General features: G+C 38.0%; 1 protein-coding gene across 2 annotated transcripts; it reads left to right on the forward strand.

Moving 5' to 3' along the window:
- Window positions 1-4,295: 4,295 nt before the first annotated feature.
- Window positions 4,296-15,598, forward strand: SERTAD4 (SERTA domain containing 4). 2 transcript variants are annotated; one of them, XM_063303073.1, is made up of 4 exons: window positions 4,296-4,780; window positions 4,886-5,126; window positions 9,418-9,533; window positions 13,707-15,598. In XM_063303073.1, exons 2-4 carry the CDS (start codon window positions 4,901-4,903, stop codon window positions 14,430-14,432), a joined length of 1,068 nt encoding a protein of 355 aa, XP_063159143.1. In that variant the 5' UTR covers window positions 4,296-4,780; window positions 4,886-4,900; the 3' UTR covers window positions 14,433-15,598. The 2 variants fall into 2 exon arrangements, with proteins under 2 accessions (XP_063159143.1, XP_063159151.1); XM_063303081.1 differs by having other exon boundaries at window positions 4,296-4,632.
- Window positions 15,599-26,184: the final 10,586 nt, after the last annotated feature.

Below are 26,184 nucleotides of genomic sequence, written 5' to 3' on the forward strand. Positions count from 1 at the left end.
TCTGTGGGGAAATCTCAAACATGCAGTACATCCAAAGAGATCTAAGAATATTTCTGAACTAGAAGAATTCTAGTTCAGAAATATTGAACTAGAGATATGGAAAACATATCCAAAAGCAAGAATAGAAACATTCTGAAAATCTGCAATAATGATAAATGCAAAAGCTGAGCTTTGTAGATTTTCAAGTATTTATTTAGAAAAGAGGTATGAAACCAGAAGCACTGGAACAGTAGAGGTAACTCAACATATATAAACCTCATAATTCCTTTAGAAATTCACTGTGAGATTCATCTGCGTAACAAATTTTATAACAAATATTAAACATCTGCTTAAACATTTTATATGATCTCCTACTTCCTCATAAATTATAGAAGTGAGCAAATACTTTAGAAAATGGACTGTCAGTATTTTAGCTGTAATTCATACACTGAAATGTAAAAGTTTATTAAGCCCACTCCTAGAATGGTCTATGCTTTATATGAGAACAAATTTCTGCACAATCTGTCTGGATTTTTCTGTTCCCCAATTAATGTATACATCTTAGAACATCTATTGCCTAATTTTCTCTTCTAAAATGGAAGTACTCAAGGTTCTGGTAGAAAGAACTATCTAAGAATCTCACTCAATTTTGCTTCAGAAAGGAAAGATTTGGTGGATAACTGAAGCTGTAGTCTTATATACTAAGAGCTGAGAAATTGTGGTTTTCTAGATATCATTGGATTTAAATCCTTATCTATTATCTCTCAAGACCACTGGCAAATTTGGCAGGTGCTAATGAGATCTGGAATCTGCAGTTCCTGCTGCTCTTTATAGAGCTTAATTCTGATCAGACATGCTCATAGTAGAACTATATACTTAAACATGAATTGAACAGTGACAATAATATTGAGATATCAGAGTTCTTTAGGATATTTATTTATAGGTTAATTTATGCAATACAAATAATAATCTAAAATATGAAGTCCACAATCCAGGAAAAGTTGGTGATACTAAAGTCTTCTGAAAAAAAAAGTAGTGGTAATTTAACCCCCATTCACTTCAAAAGGATTTAACTGTGACTGAATTATTCTGGACTGATACTACTTAGGAGTCTCCTAGCTGGCAGGAAATTGGAATGTGGTTGGGATGGAGTTATATGTTTGTGTGTGTATACATATATGTACACACACAATCCTGCATACACATGTATGTATGTATGTATGTATTTATTTTAATCCTGCCTTTATTATTTTTTATAAATAACTCAAGGCAGCGAACATACCAAATGCTCCTTCCTCTTCCACTTTTCCTCACAACAGCAACCCTGTGAGGTGAGTTGGACTGAGAGAGAGCGACTGGCCCAAGGTCACCCAGCCGGCTTTCATGCCTAAGGTGGGACTAGAACTCTGTCTCCCAGTTTCTAGCCTGTTGCCTTAACCATTAGACCAAACTGGCATTCTATGTGGGAAATGTAAAAGTAGCAGAAACCATGGTTATTTTTTTAATGCATATATGTGGTTCTGAAATCCATTCTGCTAGCTCCTTCAACATACACTGTAGAATATGCAAAGGAGCACTGAGCTAAAACTGGAATGCACATTTCATTCTTAACCCAACCGAAATATTGCCAAACCTTAACCATTCATATTTGGCAATTAAGAGAGATAGTCATACATTAGCCAGTGATTCTGGCCCTAGTCCTCCTATGCACAAGAGTGCAGTCCCTTTTGATTCTTGACTAAAATGGCAAGATGTTCTTCAGATGTTTAAATACAATCCAGAGGAAATCTGGAAATGTTCTTCATTTGTAATAGTTATTCTTAATCTCACACAAACAATGGCCACTTTCTCAGAAGAAGGTGAGAGCACTTCCTAACATGCTTGAGGAAAGGGAGGGATGCAGCTCCAGGTTGATCAAAATCTACAAAGACCCCACAGGGCCAGGCAAGCTATGTTGTAGTATGTTGAAGGTGCTGACAGAATTGATTTCAGAACCAATGACTGTAATCTTCAAAGAACTGGTATAGGAGCAGAGATAGTTCCACTATTCAAAAGGGGGAGGTCTGAGAACATTACAGAGCTACTTGTTTAATGGCTGTCCTAGAATAGATTGTGAAGCAACATGCCTGTGAGTTCTTGGACAAGAGTTCTTGGTCACTAGGGGCCAGCATGGGTTTGTCAAGATCAAGTCATATCAGACTAGTCTTATGTTTTCTTATGACACAGTGACTAGTTTCATAGACTAAGTGAATGCTGTAGATACAGTATAGTGTGCCTTGATCTCAGTACAGCATTTGACAAATTCTGTTATGATATCTTTGTGGATAAAATGGATAAATGTGGAATAAAAGATACTTGGTCCAGTGGATTTGCAATTTGTTGAACAACCACACCCAAAGGGTGCTAGTAAATAGTTTTTCACTGCCCTGGAAGGAAGTTATCAAGTGGGGTTCACTGGGATTCCATCATCATCTGAATATTTAACAACTTTATAAATAACTTAAGAGGAATGGAAGGGAAGTTGATCTAACATGCAGATGACACCAAGCTAGAGAGACTGGCTACTACCTTAGAGTACAAAATCACAATTCAAAATGAGCTCAGTAGGCTTGAGCACTGGGCCAAATCCAACAATAACACAAGTGATACTCAACTGTGACTTACGTTTAGGTGAGAAAAGTTAAATGCACAGGAATAGGATTGGGGAAACCTGGCTTGGAGGCAATGCACTGTATATGGAAAGAATGTAAGAGAACTAATTGACCAAAGTGTGTGTGCCTTTGAGTCAGTGTTGACTCCTGGCAACTGCACTGGACAAGTCCCTGTAGTTTTCTTGGCAAGATTCTGGAAGTGGTTTGCCATTGCCTGCTTTCTAGGGTTGAGAGAAAGTGGCTGGCCTGGGATCACCCAGCTGGTTTTGTGCCTAAGGTGGGACTAGAACTCATGAGCTCCTGGTTTCTAGCTTGCTGCATTTAACCACTACACCAAACTGGTTGTCTGACCACTACATGACCAAACAGGATGCAGCAACTAAAAGGACCAATGCAGTTTTGGGTTGCATTAGCAGAACCATTATGTCTAGACAACAGAAAGTAATATTTCTGTTGTATTTAAGCTGCTTAGACTGTATTTGGGAGTACTGTGTCCAGTTCTTGGAATCACACCTTAATAGATATGTAAACAGAACTAGAGCAGGTTCAAAGAAAAATTATCAGGATGAAAAGGGATCTAGAAGCCAAGCTTTATGAGAAATGGTTAAAAGATCTGAGCATGTTTAACTTGCCAAAGGAATAATTAAGAAGAGTTATGATAGTGGTCTACAGATATCCAAAAGGCTGTCCTATTCAAGAGGGAGCAGGTCTGTTTTCTGTTGAAACTGAAACCAGGACAAGGATCATGGTTTAGTGGACTCCAGAACTCAGCAGGGAATTGGACTAGGTGATCTATCCTTCTATCCCTGTCAACTCATCCATTCTATGAATCTGCTTTTAACTTTCCTTATTAATGTTGCCCAGAGAGATTATAATCCTTCACATAATGCTGCCTTTTCATTCTCTATTTATTACCAACACCCCTGCATTTTATTTTGGAGAAAACTTGCCTTTTGGCAGTCATCAATTGTCTTGAGAATATGCAAGAAGGAAAACAGAATTATTCTTGTTTCTTGAAGAGTAGAGAACAGAGCGGAGGAGACATCTGGCTTGTGTGCCAAGGAGTAGATGAATTACTGTAGAAAGCACATTGTAATGTGGGTTGCCTCTCCTCAGAAATCCCTGCTTCTCACCCTTTCCCTCTCCCTTTCCCTGCCTTGCAATGAGATTGGATGGACAGTTTACAGCCTGGCTCTGGCCCCGGAATCCCTGCTCCTGTTTAATATTCTGCTTGCTCCACTGATGTTGTGCTTGGCTCCTGTGGGATTGCAACTCACGGCTTGAAACCGGAGCCAATTTTCTGTCTTAATCTCAATGTTTTGACTGGAGGCAGATCCAGTTCAGCCCAATCGGAGCTGGTGGAAACAACTACCTAAGAGTCTCGCTCTGTTTCGCTTGGGGAGGGAAAGAAGAAGGGGGGGGGGAGAGAGAGACAGCGAGAGAAAGAGAGAGAGACGGTTGACAGAGAGAGGCAGGCCAACCAACCAGCCACACGTAAGAGACAAACATACAATGCCGTCGCTGGGATCGTTGTATCTGGACAGAATAAAGTGATTCCTCTACAGTTTGGGAATATCGCTCAGATTGGTTTGCCTGGATTCCTTCCTTCCTTCCTTCCTTCCTTCCTTCCTTCCTTCCTTCCTTCCTTCCTTCCCCCCTCCCCCCTCCCTCCCGTCTCGTTAGCTGTAGAGGAGATCTGAATTAAGAGTCGAGAGCGGCCGCCAAGGGCTTTGGGGCAGACGGTCAGTGAACGGGGAGAAAGGGTTGCCTTTCTTGGGGATGGGCTGCCATCCTGAACCATTTGGCTGGAAGTAAGACGAGACCCTGGAATCAGCGGCGCTTACTTCCACATGAATCGCGGGGGAAAGGGTGGCTGAGTTCTCGGGATCGTCCTCCCCATTAAGCAGTAGGTGAAATACAGTGTGCTGAAGGGAACATCGGAACCGAAGGAGGAGAGTTTTGAGCCAGCTGCGCGCGACTGAAGGCGATCGACTTCGAGCGGGTGAGAGAGGGCAACGGGTGCAGAAGGCAAGCGAGAGCGGGAGGAACCGGTCCCTCGGGGCCGTAGGAGAAGGCCAAGGGCTCGGCGGAGCTACCAAATGCCAGGCTGACTGCGGAGCGCAGGCACGCAATGGCCGCTGCCGGATAGGGTACGCCAGGGCAGGGCGAACTTCGCGGGCGGCGCGGCGGGGGAGGTAGGAAAGGCGGCGGCTGCCTGACCTGACCGGCCTCGCTATCTTTGTCTCCGTTTGCAGATCGGAGGCGCCGCGATGACTCTGGTGCTGCCCCTGAGCAGCTTCTGCGAGCCCATTGTCTCTTCCGAAGGAACCGGCGAGTTCCAGCCGCTGTGGGAAGCGCGCTGTTGCAGTAAGAGCAGCCCCGCCTCGGATGCCGCCGCCGCCGGCAGCAGCACCGCCCAGGGGCAGGCGCAACAGCCGCCGCCGCCGCCGCAGGGCAGCGACTGCCGGACACCGGCTGGGCAGCCTCCGCCCTCAGGTAACCCTACAGACCAGCTCGCTCTCCTCCCGGGGTCCTCCTGGAGCTCAATGCAGCGAGTCCAGAAGTACTCCCCATGTTATCCTCCCAACCGTCCTGGGAGGGAGTTAGTGCCCAAAGACAGACTGGCCAGAAATCCCCCAGGAAGCTTCCATGACGGATGGAACGTGGGAACTTGAGTCCGAGTCCAGCATCTTAAGCGCTCCATCATACTGGCTCGGTTGCTATTGCTAGGTTCTGCCTTCATTTCTTCCCCACAACCAATTTGTGAGGCAGATTAGATTGGGAATTTTCAGATCCGGATTATTCCGTGACATTTAGAAGACATTATTCAGACATTTGGTCGGAATAGACCAAAAGTCTTTCTGGTTCACGATCCTGTCTCTAAAGGGGGTGAGCAAAACAGATGCTAATGGAAAGCTCACCAGCAGGGCACCGGGGCAAGAACCCTTCAGTCTGGCTGCTGTGTTTCCCCAGTCCCGGGTACCCAGAGGAGAGCTTTGTCCAAACATGGACATTTCATGCAGTTCACATAGTAAGTGGCCACTGAAGTGAAAGGCAGGGGTGGGGTGGGGTGTGGATGAACCAAAACGAGATGCATTAGGGTAAACTGTGCTATAGAAAAGCTCTGCAAGGTAAAACCTTTAAACTCAATGCTTTCCAGGGAGAAGCTTTTGCTTAAACTGTGATCCTATGGTTACTGGGAGAGCACCTAGCATGGAGGGTGATCTCTGTCCCCACTGCTCCTTTGCCTTCCATGTTCCAAAAGCAAAAGGGGGCCATTGTGTGTGTATGGTGTGGCTGTGATAATCATTTGTGGTGCTGAATTAGATTTACTGGAGTCAAAAGCCTCCTTTGCTGGTTCCCCTGCAATGGATTGTCTCTCTCATACCCTCTTTGGCTTACTCCATTCAAGGGTAATAGTTTGATTATTTTAAAAATCATTTTGCACAACTTTCTCAAAGGTCCTTTCTTCATTGTTAGATTTTCCGAGCTCTGGTGAGAAAAATAGGAATAGGGACTAACTCCAAAGCAAACTCAACTACTAGACAGATGTTTGGTAGAAGTCTCTTGAAAAATCAGAGGCAATTCCCAACCTTAATCTCAAATTACCTGTGTGAGTGGTGCAGATGAGCCTTGGAATTTGTATAACACACCTGTATTTAAAGAGAGAGAGAAGAAGTGGAGGAGAGTGTCTTTTGGTGTCAGACCTAATAAACTGAGGATAATATGGTAAAATTATGCATGGACTGTGTCACATTAGACAGCCTGGGAGAGCTCCCATAAAAGGTGGACATTTTTGTTCCCAAACCAAACCAAAACTGCAAAACTAGATACCAAGCAGAATTCTAGCTCAGCTTCATTTTTTTCCATTTTGAGCTATTTTATTTTTGTATGGCAGTATATTTAATAGTATGAGCTCCCACTGTAATCTGAAATTTATTTATTTATTTATTTGGTTTCTACAGTATAGCTGCTCTTCTCAGCAAGTGACTCAGAGTGGCTTACAACAATAAATGTTAGGGACTGTTTGGACAAATCTGCTAAATCATCCCATTTAAGAATAATTTCTCAGTATTTAAATATATATTATGCTCTCCCTCCTCACTGAGTTCCCTCAAGAAGTCCCATCCTCTGTCTGTGTTTAGGACAAATCCTGGGATCTTTAGGGAAGATTACTTCCCTAATGACTTCCTTCCAGAGGGAATTTTGAATTGATCTCAGTGTGATGTTTAGGTGAGTGCTTCTCCCTTCTACTGTTGCACATGTGAGAAGAAAAATGAAAAAAAAAACCTGCTTTTACTATAGAACAAGCCATAGCTTTGTGCCAGGTCAGAACTTACTGAACTGAAGTCTCCTTTAACTAAAGTTAGCTAAAGCAAACTGGAGTCAAGTGGTTTCACATCCTTGCTGATTAACTAACTTTAATTAAAATGAATAATACTGTCTCAAGTCTGGACATAATGTGGATTGCTGTAAACTAAAAGCAGAAACTTTCATAGTCCTCTTGCAATAAGGAGGGAAGCAGACAAAGCTGAGGCTTATCATGATTTATTCCTGATCACTTGACCATGATTTTGATGTATGTGTAGAGAAGCCTTTTTCTATAAAAGGCCATTGACCCATGGGGAGAGTCAGTGGGGGAGGCAGCTTCAAGTGATGATGAATGAAGTGAGATCTGCTGGTATATGAACCCAGTGCCAAAAATAGAGCTTTCAGCCTTGCAGGATTGCATAGTTCTCTTGCTTTCTGTTCTGCACATTAAATTAGACATGCATGCAGTGCATGCAGTCTCTTAGCTGCAGATTTCCCACCCTGGGTTTAAGAGAGCATCTTAACTGGACCAGAGCCCTTACTGGTTCTTCGTTACTTCTAATTTCAAATATATATGAGCGGAGTGCAGTTTGTTTTATGATTCTAAATATGCTTAAAGGTGCCTTATGCTAAATTTGGCTTTAGATTACACACTTTTTAAAGTGATTTAAATATATGTTATAAAAGACTTCTAGGAAAGAAGGCCAAAATTAAAAATCCCTATTCATAAAAGTAAGTATACTGGCTACTGATCTATGAGGTCCCCCACCTCAATGTTGCTGATTGTTTAAATGTTTTAATATTTTCCTTGTAGTTACTACAAACATTTTGTTAGTTGCCAAAACAATATTTTAGACATAAATAATTATATATACACGACTTATTCCAAGTCTGATATTTAGCATCAAAAACAATATCTGAGCTAAGTCCTGCAGTATCATCTTTGGAAAGGAAGTTTGTGCCCATCTTATATACCTTTTATTTCAAGTTTAAATTAGCACAGGGAAAAATGCAATGATTCCCAAACAGGTGCCCATATTAAATACTAGCAAAAATTAAAATTTCACTCTGTGGTAGCACACTGTTTTATTGGAGTACTATGACCCAGACTAGATTACAGTATCCATCAGTCTCTAAACAGCTCATAGTAATTACATTTTGGCTACCTGTTCCAAATCATTTCCTTTATATTGAATTTAAAGAACATTTCAAATTGGTTTAGAGCAAATTATGCATATTTGATACTCAAATTACAAATAAGATTTGTCTATCCATAAGGACATTGTTCCTTCTTGTCAGAAGGGGTCATACAAATCTACTTTATCTTCTGTAATAAAAGAGCTGTTGTGAAAGGAGGTAAAAAAATGGAAAAATAAAGAATACATTCACCTGAGACAGTAGCAGTGGCATCTTACATTTGTCTACTCACATTTCAGGGGAAATTATTTATTAGAAAATTGGTCAATGAGAAATCAAGTTCTACAGGCAGTCTCTCATTTAAAATACAGTCATGTGGTTTCTGGGAGGGGCATCCTTGCAAGGCATAAAATACTGAACAACACCCTTTGTGGTACAAGGGAAGGCTATCTGTGGAAATGGAAGTTGGCTGCAGAAACTGTTGGGAAAAATCTGCTACTATGGTGCTGATTGGACAGAATAAGGTAGAATCTGGACCAAATAGAGGCTTGGGTCAGAAAAACGATATGCTAGCTTTAGCATTCAAAAACCAATGGGAGGTGACATTTCTAAAAAGTGGGGGAGTTACAAGCCATCCCATTGTCTTCCCTGGCTGCCTCAAGCTCAGCAGATTGTATGAAGTGGTAGTTCCTCTTCCTTAGAGGAACTCTATGGCTTGATAGCTCTATGGCTCTTGGCTTCCATAGAATTGGTTTATCTCAGCATTAATCATCCTTATTAACATTTGTAATAGTATCTCAAGAACATATAGGCATATGGTAAAAATATGAGATGGTGAAAAAGTAATATAAAAAGTTTTACTTTCAAGAATATCTGCCATAATTTCACTAAACATAATTTTGGTTAAGTCAGTCTTGAAGATTATAAGTAGCTACTGTTTGCTAGCAATGTATTAAACTTAATTAGTCTTTTTAAAATAGTAGTAAGTGCTAATTCCATAAACAAGTTCAATGATGAAAGCTGTAGTTTTTTTCAGATGGGTTGGACACATAGAATAAAACTTTCTTAAAGTGAAGTATGTAAAGAATGTTTAAACTGATGTGACGACTATGCTTAAATAAACAGATTTGTTTCTTAGGAATCTTTCAGCAAAACCTTACATTGCCTCAACATATTTTTCACATAAATTGTCATTAAATAGATATTTGTTTTGTTAATATTACCAACATATATAGAAATATGTATTAGAGTTCCAATACAGTAAAGACAAACAATAATTTTTTTTGTATCCGTCAGACACATTTTACATCATTTGTTATATGTAATCTATTTTCCACAGGACTACACCACAGAGGAAATTCAAACCCTATAGCAACATCTAAGATCACATATTTTAAAAGAAAATATGTGGAAGAAGAAGATTTTCATCCACCACTCAGTAACTGTACACCCAAAGTAAGTTTCAAAAAGCCATTACTTGTGAGTTTCTGATTTGAAGCTGTATAACTTGCATTTGCTAGAATGCAACATATTTTAGTTTCCATAAATAGTAATTTGTTTTTGTAAAAAAAAAAGTATGCCTGCTTTTTCTAAACTTGTAATCTGTTAGTATATAGTATGAACTGGCTGATTCTTTTACTTTCTTTATTGCTATCAATTCTGTTTTAGTGGCAAAACTTGGACTTGACAATTCTTTTGTACCAGCTCAGAAATTAATACTGCCTTGGCATAATGAGAATGGAATTTTCCCTTCTCTTATTCCATACCTGACCACAGAACCAATTGACAGATCTATGGTTCTTTAAGTACAGAATCTTTCTCACTCAAAACATCGAATCTATCTTCTATTGTATGTAAATCAGAGATGACCAATAATACTGGCTATGTTCCTATGTTATAATAAACCAGAACTAGGAAGAGTCCTAGTCTTGGAGAAACAACATGCAGATGTATGCTACTTGATTGCTCCCACTTGATTCTTCTCACCCCAGAGGGGGCTAAACAAACCACAGATGCTCTTTCCGTGATTTGTTTATTATGATATGTGGGCCAGATCTGGAAGCCATGGATTGTTCTTAGATCCCATTCTAGGCTTGTTTGGGAGTCTCAAATTAGGGTTTATAGTGGACACATCAGTTCTTCCCAATGCTAGTTTACCATATCGCTTTCATGTGACACATAAATGCAGTCAGTATCTTTAGCTAGCTCTGATTTTTTCATGCTAGGGAACAAGAATTCAGTACTGGGAGTGAGATATAGAATCTGAAACAAATAATCTAAGTCTAGAAATCTAATATTTAATAACTTGAAAAAAATGGCAATTTACTATCTTTTAGTGACAGAGTAAAATCTAGTTCCTAGGCCAAGTTGTCTGACCTATTCTAAAGGACTGGCCAAACCTGAGCATACTGTATGAATTTATGTTATTTGATAAATCTAAGATCTCCTAGTTCAGATGTTATCTTTTGCCCATTATGAGGGAAGTAGATGGACAGAATAGCTTTCTGTTTTATGGAGATGAAGACACAAAGGTTCTGACTTATGAACCTGATAGGCCAATTCAAATCCCAGTTCAATGTGGCAAATTCATTGAGAGAGCCTTCACAAAATAATATCCATCAGCCTGTTTTCTCCCTCTCATTTTAAAACAGAGGCAATACTATCTTTATGAAGTTATTATAAGAATGACAGGACAGCTTAAGTATCAGCATGGCTATGTTTAGCCTGCTCAAAAAACTTATTGTGGTCCATCCATAATCAATAACATTTAAGTGTATCTTACCTTTGCATCACTCAAGGATGTGCCAAGGATACATGTTAGTACTGCTATGTTTAAGAAGAGATTTCTCTGCATAAATCCTTCAGTATTTATGCTCTGGGCAATTGATCCAAGGCTCTGGAACACCCTCTGTAATTGTATGGAAGATTTGCATTTCCCTCATGATCATCTTCAGATCTGTAGTTAAAAAGTATAGCTAATGATTTTATTATTTGCTTGTCAAATTTTATACTAAGACATTCACGATATTCTAACATGTGAGTATGTTTTCATTTTGTTAATTTTCTTTTTGTACACAAAGCACCAACAAAGTAGCTTTATCTAGCTTTATCCAGTGGTTTGAATGATGAGTAGCCACAGGGAATAAAGTCCCAACTTCAAGTGGCACGAAATCCTTTTCCTCCAGGGCAAGATCCTGATGTTAAACAAATATAGCCTCAAATTCACAGAATAGGTAAACAGGGTCATGTAAACCATAGGGGAAAAAAATCTCTGTTGGACTACTTGTGCTATCCAACTAGTGGTCATAAAATAGTGTGCAACCTGCCAAGTTCTTAAAAATTCAAGATGGTAAAGTAAACACATAAAAAGTGAGAAAAAATGTAGCTAAGGCTCAAATCATAAGTTTGCATTTAGTGACAGTCTTGATGATGCAGTAGGTTGTGGGGTTTTGGTTTTGATGTAGTTAACCACATTGAGACTTGAGTAGAGGGCACATTGTTTTTAAAGTAAACAAGCATTGTATAAAAGTTTTCACTGGCCTGCAAGTAAGACTGGTCTACTCTGGCTCTGTGATCGTATAAACTAAGTACTTTGAAGACTTGAGAAAAATATAGTAGAAACTCTACAACTTGAATCCTGGAAGTGGGAAAAGCAAGCAGAAGGGGACTTGCCTGTCCCCTTTTCCCCCTGCAACCCCCTTTGCACACTTCTGGCAGAGTATGGAATATGGTGGAGGGCAGGATTGTGGAGTGGAGGGAAACCACCCAGGTTTTGGAAAGAACAAAGCCCAGGCCCATTAGCTCCTCTTCCATGGCACACCCTACCCCATGCAGTTTGAGGAAGTTCCATACCCCTCCAGAGAGGTGTTTGGAGGATGCAAGTGGGAGAAGGTGATAGAAAAGCCTTCTGGGGTTTCCTCTGTTCAGATACTCAGCATCCATATTAATAACAACAACAACAACAACAACAACAGCAACAATGAATGTACAGCAACAATAACAATAGTACAATTCCTTAAGATTTAACTCTGTAGGGGGCCATGTAATTTTAAAAAAATGACATTAAAATTTATTTGTTTCCATTCACCTGGCTTCCTTGATTGGGATAGGTAGTAAAATTACTATCATTGTGTTAATTGTGTATAGATGCTAATTTTAAACAGAAGCAGAATTTCTGCAAAGAGATAAATCCTTTATTATTTTATGGCTTTCCTTAGGAATCAGTGATACATAGCATGTTTCTGGATGCACTGGCTGGCAACTTTAATATTTGAGAGAGAACTAACACACACATACACACACACACACGCACACACAAATGAAAAGTTTCTCCATTATCTCTTTCTTCTTCTCACAAGCATCTCATTATGAAATTAGATACCAGTTTAACAATCCTTATGACTGATATTTTTCTTTCAGCCTGTAATAATACAGATAAGGAGAACATTACAAAGTTGCTATATTTGCCTAGACATCTGGAAAATCAAAATCCAGTCCCCAAGGAATGTCAGAATTCATGGTTCATTTAGCCCATGACTTTTTAAAAAGTAATATTGCCAAAAGTAATGGTGATTTCTTGTAAAATAGATAGTTTCCCACTGGGAACTAGAAAGAAACCAGTACACAGTTTTACAGCAAATATGAAACAGCTGCCAGTTGTTTATCAGTTTGTAGTTATAAGCAGTAGTAACTACAATTGAATCAGAAGCTTAAAGTGAACTATTATGTCTTCTTTAAAATTACTTTACCTGGTGCTGAACCTTTATAATGAGATATTTTATATAGAAACATGGATTAGTGTATGTGTATGTATATGTGTGTAGTTAATCCTAAATCTTTATAATCTGCTGTTTTTGTTGCTTTCTGTTACTTTTCTAAAAATAGGTAATTCATAATGGGTCGAGCACCAAACCTAGAAATAGTTTATTTATTTATTAAACTTGTATACTGCCATATCTGACATGACAACATTTTACAACATAAACTAAATCAAGTATACAATTAAACAGACCATCAAGACATAGTACAAAGTATTAATAAACAACCAAAGTGCTGCTACAATCGGTAAAATAATATCAAACTTCAAATGTCCTGCAGAAGAGTTCCTTCAGTCTTATGGAATGTCACCAGGGTTGGTGCCAGCCAGATCTCTGGGAGAAGGCTGTTCTCCCTAAAATATTTTTTCATTTGCACATATTCTTCTATATAGTGGCACATTTCTGTTAAAAGGGCTCTTCAAAGGTGCATTAGTACTGAATTAGTAAACATTCAAGCACTTAAAAACTAAACTTAAACTAAACTTAAACTAAAAAACTTTAGTTGTCAGCTAAATCCAGTTTCCTTGATTTAGGATGATAAGGTTGAGCATACTTGACATTAAGCTTCACAACTCCTGGTGAGGTTTGTGAGAGCTGACTCTGGGCAGTTCACAATGAATATACAAAAAAATTACAATAAAATCAATAAAAGATAAAGATAAAAGATGGTCTGACTTTCCCACGCCAAAGAGACACAGCTGCCCAAATACTCTATGATGTCTGGATGGATAAAATCTCAGTGGCATGTTTCAATTAATGTACACTGCATTCATTTTTATTATTGTTATTTCTTCTCTCTCATTCATTTTAGACAATCTCTGTATTTGAGGAGCGGGCACATATTCTTTACATGTCTTTAGAAAAACTGAAGTACATTGATGACCCTGAAGTCTACCTAAGGAGATCCGTTCTCATAAATAATTTAATGAAGAGAATTCACGGAGAGATTATCATGCAAAACAACTGGTGTTTCCCTACTTGCTCTTTTGGAGGTACTTCAGCTCAAGAGTGGTTCATGTCTCATGACTGTCCTTATAGGAAGCGTCTTCGGATGGCACGAGAGGACTGTGAAAAGATCCACACCTGCTGTTTTTATCAAGAATGTGGCAGCCATTATTTAAGTTTACCATTATCTACTAATTCTGCTGTGGGGAATTCCACCTCTTCTTCTTCTGTGTCTTTGCCAAGTTGTTCCCAACAAGTGGAATATGGTATCAACAGTTCCCCTGTTTATAGGAGTGATGAACAGATACATGCCAATGAAATTTTCATTACAAATGCTGGGCCAAATGGTAATCAGGACAAGTCAATGTTAAGTAATGAGAAAGGAGGCCACGATATGGATCGAGAACGTGCTTCAGACTGGGAACCTATGAAAAGTGATCATGGCATAGAATGTAAAAACAAATATTACAACTATTTTGAGGTGGGTCATGATGATAAGAGCAACATGAATGAATCTTGGAAGAAGTGTTTACGAAAAAAGGAGTGTTTACCAGGTAGCAAAGTATGTTGCAGTAAAGGAAATAAAATATGAGCCATCTTCTGAATAATTTCAGTTTAGAAGCAAGCACAGTATGCTGACATTATCAGAAAAAATCATTTTGGATCAATTTTCTTACGCTTTTATAGAACTGATACAATTGTGTCATAGGCTTCATGGATACTTTCAGTGACTGTGGAGCAGATGCCATCAAAGCGTACGTATGGTTTGCATCATGAGCTATTTATAAATACATGGGATCCTCATAAAGAACACAGTTGCATTGTATACTTCCATTGATGGAAGAACCAATAAACCAGATGGAGAAAACATAATCCCTTTCATGTATCCCTTTGGGAACCTGACATGAATTAAGAGGAATCTTCTTTATGCTTATCAATTAATTATACATTTGATAAGCAAATTGTTACCAGCAAGGGGGAAGAATACTTTTTGCCCATCAAAATGGCTATGAGAAAGACTGCATAGAAATGAAATGGAAAAGGCCCATCTTATGGTCCAGTACTGACATTATTCTAATGTATTTAAGTCTGGTTTAATTGATAGGGTACAATAACACCTTTTTATGGAGAATGAAATGCTACATACAGCTCCAGCACATGCAAAGTTTTCAGCTAAGCTGCAAGAACGAACAAGCCTTATAGTGGTTTATTGCTATAATGGCAGAGTTTTTTTGGTGCCTTACTTTTTATCTTAATTTTTCCAGGGTGAAAATTAAGTTAAAAAAAAAAAAAAACAGCTACAGCAGGGATGTAACCTAAACAGGAAAACAATAATAACAGGGTGGATCAAATATTATTAAAATTCTGTCTCCTTTGAAATACAAAGCTTGATTTCCTATTCAAATGCCGCTAGTCATTCTTTTTGCTCAGTCGCTTTTTGATTTGCCATTTTTAGGAAAGGATTGAAGGAAAAAAAAACCCGATAGAGACATGTCTCTTGTAAACAAGCATTAGCTCCTTGAATATTTCTATGGCAACTGTCTGTTGCTTTGATATTTTTTTCCTTTTTCTTTCTAGTATAATGAAGTTCATGAACCAGTGGCATGCTTTATACTTTACTCTGTTTCACATCATTTTCTCTTTTCAAAAAATTGTAAACAGCATGTACTGGGTTTTCTTATAACTTTAGGGTTTTTTATTTTGGAAAAAAGCACAATGTTAATAAATGATGTGGTGATATAAGATTTTTATCTGAAATGAATGTAACAGTTTCAATCTTTTTTTAAAGATTATCTTGGAGAAAGAGGGGGATAATCTTCCATTATTAGGACTACATTTTGGTCATTTCTGGATTTCTCCATTTTAAAATGGCCTGGCTAAAGTTCAATATTTCAAGTAAAGCACACACTGAATTCTGATCCGTTTAAATGTAATTTTTATAGCCGAAGGAATCAATAAATGGGGATAATCATTATTACATGACTTCACCACTTAAAGGACTGTCTGAATTAGGAGCAATTACAGTTCCAGCAAAGTACTTCATTTTTGCTGGATTATGCCCTTAATTTTTTTTAGAAATGAATGAAGAACTATCATCTGGATCCAACTTATGTTTCAGTAGAATTATGTTCCTAATTTATCAACAGAGATTATACAGTTATAACTTTTGGTGTTCAAAATCTGCCCATTTAATCCCCCTTAAAACTATTTACATTTTTCTCAACAGCTACATGAATTATTCAAATAATTATAAAATAATTTTCAGTTCTTATACCTTATCCCATAACCTATAATTTCTGTTACTCTGTGTGTACATCTGATGCAATTAATTATGAAAAGCATGAAACCTTTGATGGATTGTTGCTTCCTTTGTATAGAACATGCTTTACATATAAAAGATCTTAGATTCCTTCCTTTTGTTTCTCTTTAAAATATGAAATGATAGATTAAGAGAAAGTCTTCTTCTGGAAAATCACTGCCAGTCAGGGTAGACAATACAAGGTTAAAACCCAGTTTCCTTTCCTGCATTCAGCATCTGATATGGAAGCACAGGCCCGCAACTAGGGTCTGTGTCATCTGGGGCAAACATGGATTCCATGCCCCCCCCAATTCAGTATACAAATACTATTTTGTCATTTTGGTGCCCCCAGCCCCAGCACGGCCCTGTGGAAGCAATTTAACTTAATTACAAATACTGGGAGCTGAAATGTCTAGTTTTGGACATTAGGAACTAACAAAATTCCTATCTATTTAGCTTATGTTAAGTGTATGGCTTCTTTCTAATCTCTTCATCATTATAATCTACAGAGAGTGGGTTCATAGATTACACCAAACCATAATGTAGTTTGTTTTGGACTTAGAATGTTGTGCAAGACCAACTTAGCTTAGCATTGTATAAACCCAGTCAATTTGGACAACAAACTATTGGTAAATTTTGTATTAGTGCAATTTATGAAAAAAAGCAACAACTGAAGCTACTGCATATTTGATGTGGATTAAGAGGTAGCATTACTTAGTAGGGTAGCTTCAATATATATTTCTTCCTTAAGACACATGCTCAAGAATCCTTATCTGTCTTAAATACTTGCTTAACTTAATTATCATTGTAGAAAGAACATTCTAAATATCCAAAGAGAAAACATCAAGAAGAGTTTAATTTCACCAGAAGTACAGATTTAATTTAAGTTCACTGCACCCATGTCAGACAACTAGAAGAGTTTTATAGGGGAGAAGAAATTTAATTTATAATCATCTGTTATGCCCCTGTATTGGGAATCAAGCTTTCCCTACAAGAGTCTGGCAAGCAAGGGAGCTGAGATAGGATGTCAGGGGTGGTAGTGGGAGTGCCAGAAAAGTCATGATGATGTCTTTGCACAGTCATGGCTACCATTTTAATTTTTTTTTTTACCCTTCCTGCAGAACCCCTGGTTAGAGATTAGGATATGTCATAAGGCTGTGCTGCTATTCTGCTGTGTATGATAGAGTAGAGAGGGAGGCTGCTGAAGTAGTAGCTTAGTTGCTGGGATCCAAGATTTGGCAGGAAAATCTTAACTCCCTTGGCTCCACATCTGAGGACCAGGAAGCAGTCAATGAGGTAGATGGGAAGCATTTCAGATCTAATAGCCAGGAAAGGGCCCTGCAGTACATTGTGTTGTCACCTTTAAAAGTGTCTCATTTATATTACATGAGGCTGTCTTCAACTTCCTTCTGTACTTAGGAAATGCAAAGATTTCTAGGGCTGGGACATTCAATGTGGTGTTGGTGGGCACCATAGCAGTGATCAGGCCATATTGTGACACCCATTGGACTCTTTCTTCCTTATGCAAATGAATGGAATCATATCATTTACTTGCACTGGGAAGATAGAATCTGCCCTATTAAAAAAATGGGGCCACCAGGGACACTTATAGAAAAGAGTTTTGTCACCAAGTGGGTTTTTTCTTTATTTCCAATTAATTTTAAGCAGAGAAGAAAGTCCCCTGCCTGTCTAATAAATGGACCAGTCTATTTCTTTTTCTTGCTTATATTTCTCTCTCTCCCTTCCCTGTTTTTGTTTTGATTAGGTGAAAGGAAAGCAGAGATAAAATAAATAGAAGAATTTCCAATTTTTGTGACTGACTGCACTGACAAACAGTCTGTGGTCTTTTCTCATGACATAAACAATCATCCACCCCCCCTTTCCCCCAATAATGGACATACCATGGTGTGCCAGCAGCAGCTGAATGAGAGTAGATGGATCTGTGTGGTGGTGGCCAATTTAAGAATCCTCCTAGCTGCTGCAAAAGGAGACAGAGAGGCTCTCGGTCCCTCCTTTGCTACCCTTTCCAGTTTTTCAAAGTCTGAGTAAAAAAAATTAAGAAACCCACACATGCTTAAAATCATTAAGGTTTATGGTGAAGGAGTTTCTTACCCAGTTTCCATCCATTTCTGCTAACTCTTCATTCCCCATGTGGCCACAAGGAGATGGATTAAAAACCAAAATAACCATAGAAATTGAATGTGTAGAGAGCTCCCCCCTTTTTTACAGGACCTCTCTAGGACTTTATCTTAGGAAAGATAGGAATTAACTAATCATCTGGCCAGCAGTCTTTAATGGCATTAATTTAACCTTAGGCAAGACTGTGTCTGTTTAGACCTAAATCCATCCCCCAGAGATTAGCTGATTGGGTGAACTCACACATTTTTAATGCTCCTATGACACATAAAATGTCCAGTGAATTCATGCTTCCCTTTCTCATGGTGGCCATTTTATTGCTATGTCACAGCTATATGTCATGTGCCCATAGGTCCAGAAGGGGGGGGGGTGAGGACATCCTGTTTTTAGAGAATTAAATATAAAATTGATCTATGCCAATATTGGAAAATTTACAACGCTAACATTTACGTTTTTAAAAGGTTGTCCCACCTTTTTTCTCCAAGACAAAAGCATTTTTATTATTGCTATCAATATTAAATATAGGTCTCATTCATACAGTGTATGAGTAGGATCATTTAGTCATTTGTCCACATGGACCAATTTTTTAAAAAGCTGACTTTTCTTGTGTTATATTCAGTTGAGAACAGAAAGATCTGTTCTTTTTCCAATATATGTCAAACATTGGATGTTTTAAGCTTAGATATTTAGGTATTTGTATACTAAGGTGATGTTGTAGTAAAGTGTGTTTTTTCTTGATATATATTTATTAAAATGATAAAAATCATTTTCATTTAAAAACATTAACTCTGCTTTTTTTCTTTTTTTCCGTCAAGAAAACATTTAAGCAAGTATTTGAGCAAATGAAATGTGATTGGTATAGTTTTAATTGGTTAGATCAGTAAAGACATCAAAGGCCCCTTTTTTCCTAGAACATTTTGTAATACTGTTTTGCTTTGTACACAAATTGTACATTCTGAAAGCACTGGTACATTCCTGAATGCAAGTAGAACTTAGTTTTTCTTTCCTAATCTGAAAACTGTTTAAGCGTATCTGTCGGTTGTCAGTTGTGCCCATTTAAGATTTACCATCCAAGTTGTTCCAGTAAAACCCTCCCTCCTGAACTGAAATTGGCTTGGAATCCCAGACTACTGTGAGGCTGAATTCCTGTTTTCAGTTTTAAGGAAAATATTTCAGAAGTTTATAGTCTGTTCTAGTGAGGAGATACACATGTATTGAATTAAGTTAAGAGATTTCTTAAGAGACAATCTGTTCATTGAAACTTCCTAATAATGGAAGAGGGGAAAGGCATTTTTGGCAACTCCTGTGTAGTCTCTGGAAATCTTCTTAGGAGATCGGAAGTTTTGCTGAGATGGCCCAGAAGATTCAAGCCATAGGATACAAGGGGAATTTGTTTTTAAGCAGGGTAGCCTCTGTTAGAGAAGGGCAACTTGATATTGAAACTGATTGTAACGTAAAGGGTGTTTTCAGCTAAAGAGCTCCTAGTTATTTTGTCTTTGCTTCCTTAATGGAGTATCTCTAGGGGAAAAATGAGTGGTTATGGAAAAGAATAGGAAGGTTACAAATGAAAGGCAGTATTCTTCGGACCTACTTAAAACTCAGTGGATCGGTCAACGCGACTACATAACAATCGCCTCTCCAACCATACCCACTGCACTAAGTGACAGTGTGATTTGTTTGATTTTGGCTTGCTACAAGTGTGGTCCCTAAATTTTGGGTTCATTCACCATGGTTTATATTTTAGCACAATATGTGAATATGATTTTAATTTTGTAGATATTTAAAACAATAACAACAAAAAAGGAATAAGGATTCACTATTCTCACAGAGACTAGAATCTCTATGTTTGAATTACAAAAAGTAAATTGCAGCCAAACAACCTTCCCTAGTCTTTCTTAGGCTGCTTTTCCTAGTCTTAGATCTCCAGGTAATTTTGAGCGACAATTGGTCCAAGCCAGTATAGCCAGCATCAAGCTTGGTAGAAGTTATAATAAAATAATACCTGCTGACCCATAGTTGAAGAAGATGAATTTGAAAATAATTTCCAAAAATCTGAACATTTCAGCAACAGAAGAGCAGATGAAGAACATTATGCTCTCTTATATCACTGGAGGGTTTTTTTTTTTTAAAAAGGGTTCAGTCATTAGGTAAGATGTAAAAAATACTGTGCTATGTGATAATAGATCCCAATATGAATCACTGAATTTTTTTCATATTTTATTGGGATAACAAATTAAAACTATATTGTTTGATTAAATAACATGCCTAAGGAAAATAATTAGAAGGCTAGATTATTTCCTTGTCAGAAAGGAATCTAATCAACATTCAACAAAATTAGAGGGGATAATACATTAAAGATAGGATAAAGATATCCTTCTATAGATATTTTATTTTTTTTTTTTATTCGATTTGATGCTGCTCAACTCCAGATGACTCTGGGTGACTCATAATACAACAGATAATATAAAATACAATATAATAGAAAAAACAAAAAACAAATTATTAGTTTGTTATGCCTTCTTACTAGGGCTAAACAGATATGACCACCATGCTTTGAATGGCCAAACTAGAACTAGTTAAATCACAAATGTCATCTGATGTTTTGCTTTGTATACAAATTGTACATTCTGAAAGCACTGGTACATTCCTGAATATAAGTAGAACTTAGTTTTGCTTTCCTAATCTGAAAATTGTTTAAGCGTATCTATATTTTCCCAGTTGTGCCCAGTTAAAATTTACCATCCAAGTTGCTCCAGTAAAACCCTTCCTCCTGAAACCCTCTTTCAGTTAACACAAAATTCATTAATTTTTACACTGAGACTTGTAGCATGGAGAGGCTTGACAAAACATACCAACTTGCTCTCTAGAAGAGTCTTGTCAAAGAACAATGCACAACACATGGTTTACATTAAGCCATATTGTGATTTTTTTGGTTTGAGTTTAGCATGTTGAGCAAACCTAGCAATTGTGTTTTGTAAAACATGGTTTATAGTTTAGTATATTGTGTGAACTCAGTCAATAGTAGTTATTCAAAAACACATCTTATGGCTTAGTGTAATATGTGAACCCAGTTCATTGTTGAGATAAGCCATGTTGAATAACAAAGAAAAATACATACACAGAGACACAGACATAAAAATGTATATATCAGTGCACATTATTACATACTGCTTTGCCAAACAGGATATCCACTTCTCAAATAATGTGCTAATTTTCAAACATAGTTAATTATAACTATGCTGATTTTCACCATAGCATGTACAGTAAATCCGAGATTGAAGGAACTTGAGGGCAAGGCCATTAATTTTCCAACATTGCGATCTACAGTGATATATAAGGTAGACAACCACATTTTTGCTTTATATAAACAAACCATTAAGCATTTAGCATGCCGTATCTGGTTCTCTGTTAGTTTGTGATGAGGCCATTATGTCTGTTTCTAATACTAATCAGCAGTGCTGATTCTGTCTTTTGGTTTATAAAAATTAGCCTAATTAGGGCCCAATCCTGTGCACAACCAAATTTTGACCTTGGCAAGAGTTTACTTATCCAGGAGTCACCATGAGTAATATTTACTTCCAGACAAGTAGATTTTCAAGCATGAAAGTGACTGACTGAAGAAACTCTACTTCGTTATTATGACCTCATTGTTACCATAAAATAGGCATGTGGTTGTAGAATAAGAATAAGAAGTCTAACTCAAACAGTACAATGAAGCAAATTTTTAAAATGTATAGTCTTATACAGTTAGAAGCACCATACAAATGCACACAAACATAGTGTTATGAGCTCAGCATACATGTGGAAAGTCTCCAGTATGTTCAAAATGTTCCAAATGACTCCACTACTGAAAAGTGGATTAGCACTTAATATATACAAAAAAATTCCACATCAGTGTATACAATTGTAAAATTATTCCAAAAGATAATGAGATTATTATTATTAAACAGTTGCAGCTGTCATGCTGACTAGGAATTTTGAGAGGTATACCCAATTTTTTTTAAAAAATGAAAGTTTTACAAGCCATCAACAGTGAGTTTAATTAGCAAGTTTTGAATATAGGCATTTCTAGCCATTATTTCAATAAAAATGGAAAATCATGTTTGTTGCTGAAGCAGATGGAAAGTTTTGACTGAACTCTGATACACAGAAATTCCCTTGTGATGTTGCAAAATATCTCCCTTAGGTTCAATTTTATTTTAATGCAAACTTTCTCCTGGCAGTCTGTCCAGATGTTGTGAAGCAGTTAATCCAGCTCAGGATTAATCTGAGAATGTAAGAGATGCATCCAAGACCATGTAAGGCTTGGTTTTGGCCCCTGTGAACTAAACAGCTCTAAACGTTGAGTGTGCAGAATCTCATGGAGGATGTCAGAATGAGGTCTCATTGTTTTCCAAGATGAGATAATACTGTCCCTAAAAGGCTAGATGAATTGTCTTTTAAGATTATGGTAAAATTTGTAATCACATTTATCAGCCTAAATGATGCATTATGGAGTATTAAAAGTAGTCCCACTGTTCTAGGGGGTTGTGTTGATTATTGATAACACTCAGTATTGAAATCACAGTACTTTCATTTCCTATCTGCTAGAGCAGTGTTTCTCAACCTTGACAGCTTGAAGATGTGTGGACTTCAATTCTCAGAATTCCCCAGGCAGCATGGAATAGAATTATTAATTATATTGCATAATAATTACTGATATATCTCGTTCTCCCAGTTCCAAGAGGAATACATTGCATAATTAATAGATTTGAGGAGCCTGGCAAATTAAAAATATTTATGGAGAGTGAAGTGGGGAAGAGACCCAAATCATCCTCAAAACCATGGGCATGGAAGCCATAGAACGGAGAGGTAAGGAAATTATGAACCAAAGTCAAGAGTAGGAGATATTCTCTCATCACCTCTCATACCACCAACTGGCATCTTCCACAGTTTCTAGGTTTTAGCATCTGGTGCAGCTATTACCAGCTTCAATCCATCAAGTGTTTCGAAATCCAGATTTACTTCAGTGTTTAATTCCAAAAACTAAGAGCATTCAGCATATCTCAATCCATGCTGAGGACCTACAATTTTAGAAGTAGCAGAATATTTAACATAAGGCTGCCCTTTCTGACACCCCCCCCACCCGCCTCCCTTGTAATGGGTTGGCTGCCTCTTGGCTATGATTGCAGGGCAGCTTGAAGCAGCTGGCAAGCAACTATTAGCATAACAAAGAATGGTATTATAGCATTGTTCTATATACTTGTGAGCCTTCAAAATATCTTGATGCTCATGTGCGTTTTACACACAGTTAAATTCCCTTTAGAACTGGGCAAGTTTAAAATGTGCTTTTGGACATCCATGGGAGAAAAATTATAGCTTTGTAACTTTGCCCCAATTTTACATGGATATATTATCTTCTACAATATCTGCAGATCATTGTCACATCCCCACCAACCCCTCATTACAGCTGTAGTGCTGTATGTGTCTGAACAGATCCTTTTCTTATGCTTTAAGTTGAAGACTTCTTACACAGTAATACATCCCCGAAGCAGAGTCAGTACCCAGGATGAGCCTTGAGATACAACATACACAGATTTGGAAGACCTGCAGCATAAATATAAAGGCGCATACATACATTTCATGCATCTGAGGATGAATCCTTGAGTGCAGTTTAAATTTAAATTCTAAACACTTTAGGATGGTTGAAGATATCCCTTGTCATGGGCAAACTCTCATGCTCTGTCTAATCTCTTTCCCAGTCCATGCCCTCCATGTATATTTGGAATTTGCTCCTTCTTTCTGCCAGTTAGTGTTGACTACAGGATAGTACTGGATAGTATGGAGTCACAGAGACTCCATAAACCTAGGTAGAAATGGCTTCATATTTGAAGGATCACCTGGCAAGTCCTTTTGGGAAGACCCCTTTTCCCTGGTGGGACAGTAGCAATTATCTGATCAGCCACCACTTTGTTTTCCCACAGTTGTACCTGATGTGGCATTTCTCCAAGGCACTCTGGGTAATTGTATGCTCCTTAGGTATGTTACAGATACAATTCCAGTTTCTCATGTCTGCAAGTAAAAGATCATGAAATTACATCCAGCAGAGTACACGTGCAAAGGCCTATCTATATTTATTACACAATTTACATTAAATATTCTATATTATGTAGTATGTAGTCTATATTATCTAGGTGTCTAACAATAGACATTAAATATTCTATATAGTTTACATTAAATATTCTATATTATGTAGTATGTAGTCTATATTATCTAGGTGTCTAACTATAAATATACACCCATGCTTATGCTGCATAAAAACAGTCAAAATTACAATTACTGTAGCTCAAATTGAAAAGCCATGGTTGAAAGGAAAAGTCTTGATTCCTTTCCTGAAAGTGGAAAGAAATGGGACTGAACACAGTACCTATGTTGCTTCAGAACAACATAGCAGAAGCCCATCTCTTGCACACTCACCAAATGGATCTAACAAAGTGAAGGCATCTTTAAGACCATATAATCTTAAGTCTTGCTAATGTTTTCATTCATTATTGCAAACTGCATGATCAAACTAGCCTGGAGAGTCTCTTCCTTTTATGTGAATACTTTCAATTGTTAGAAATCTTTTGTACAGTTGTTGTCCTTAATTGGTGCTTTGTGGAAAAATTCCTCTGCATTTTAAAAAAAAGTTGTATTCAGTTTGATCGAAAAGAAGTGGCTTTGGATTTTTTAAAAGGACAACTGTTTGGCAAAATTATCCTGAATGGAATATGGGTATCTTGCACTTACATTACTTAGTCAACCCACACATATTGTGACTGTGTGTCTGTGTGTGTCTGTGTGTGTGTGTCCTGTCTTTGTGCAATTAATTCTCTAGAACCTGCAGTCCCCATGGGTTTCCATGCCTCACGAGGGATCTCCTCTCTATTGTTCCTGTGTGTGTTTGCTTTGGTGCGCATTTTTACTTGGCTCTCAATCATGGCTCTGCTCTGATCTACCATTCTGGAAAGCAATACAGTAAGGCATATATTTGTGGCATTATCATTGCCCAAGTTCTGACAATACATTCTGGCCAAGTGCTCTGGAAAATAGGGATCTTTGTATAAATACTTGCCCAGAAAGCTCATAAATACAGAGCTGACTCCCAATTGCACCGAGACCAGTTCACCCACCATAAGTTTTGAAGAGACTTTTTTTTTAAAAAAAAGAGTGCTTGTGTCTTAAAACAGATGCATTGCACATGGACCAAACAATTTGTTCATCAAATTTCAAAAGTGGTAAGTTCAGATTGTTGGCAAGGGCAGTCTGTCCCTTTCCTGGCTACTTGTAGGCAAGAGAGAATGGTGGCCTTTCCCATTTTTGGCTGTGGTTCCACCTACAGCTGGCTTTGCCTTTGCCTGTCACCATCAGGCAGCCCTCAACAGATTACTTCCACCTCTGGTGTAAAAGCTGCATGAAAACCAGGAATGCAGCATTTGCAGCTGGAGCCAATGAAATCAGAGGAAAGGACCTGGTGAAATCCACACCATGTCAGGAAACCACTATGGACCACAAAGATTATTAGCTTTCGCTTCTTGTCCTCTTTCCTGTTGCTGTCTGTTCACCCTTTTTAACACATGGCTTGCCAGAAGATGCCAAACAGGGCTAGAGTGGCTAATGGATTGGGTGCCAGGACTGGGGGGAGCATAACACAATGACTTTTAAACAGCTGTGTCTGGCAGCTCAATCTACCTGGCAAACTGGTTATTGTGAGGACAAAACTGGAAGAAAAAATGATCACCTAGAGGAAAGGCAATAAGATTAGAGTTACCAGATACCTTGAGAGCCAGTTTGGTGTAGTGGTTAAGGCATCTGGTTAGAAACTGTGAGACCATGAGTTCTAGTCCTGCCTTAGGCACAAAGCCAGCTGGGTGACCTTGGGCCAGTAATT

This window comes from Candoia aspera, chromosome 1 (genome assembly GCF_035149785.1).
Source record: "Candoia aspera isolate rCanAsp1 chromosome 1, rCanAsp1.hap2, whole genome shotgun sequence".
Taxonomy (NCBI): domain Eukaryota; kingdom Metazoa; phylum Chordata; class Lepidosauria; order Squamata; family Boidae; genus Candoia; species Candoia aspera.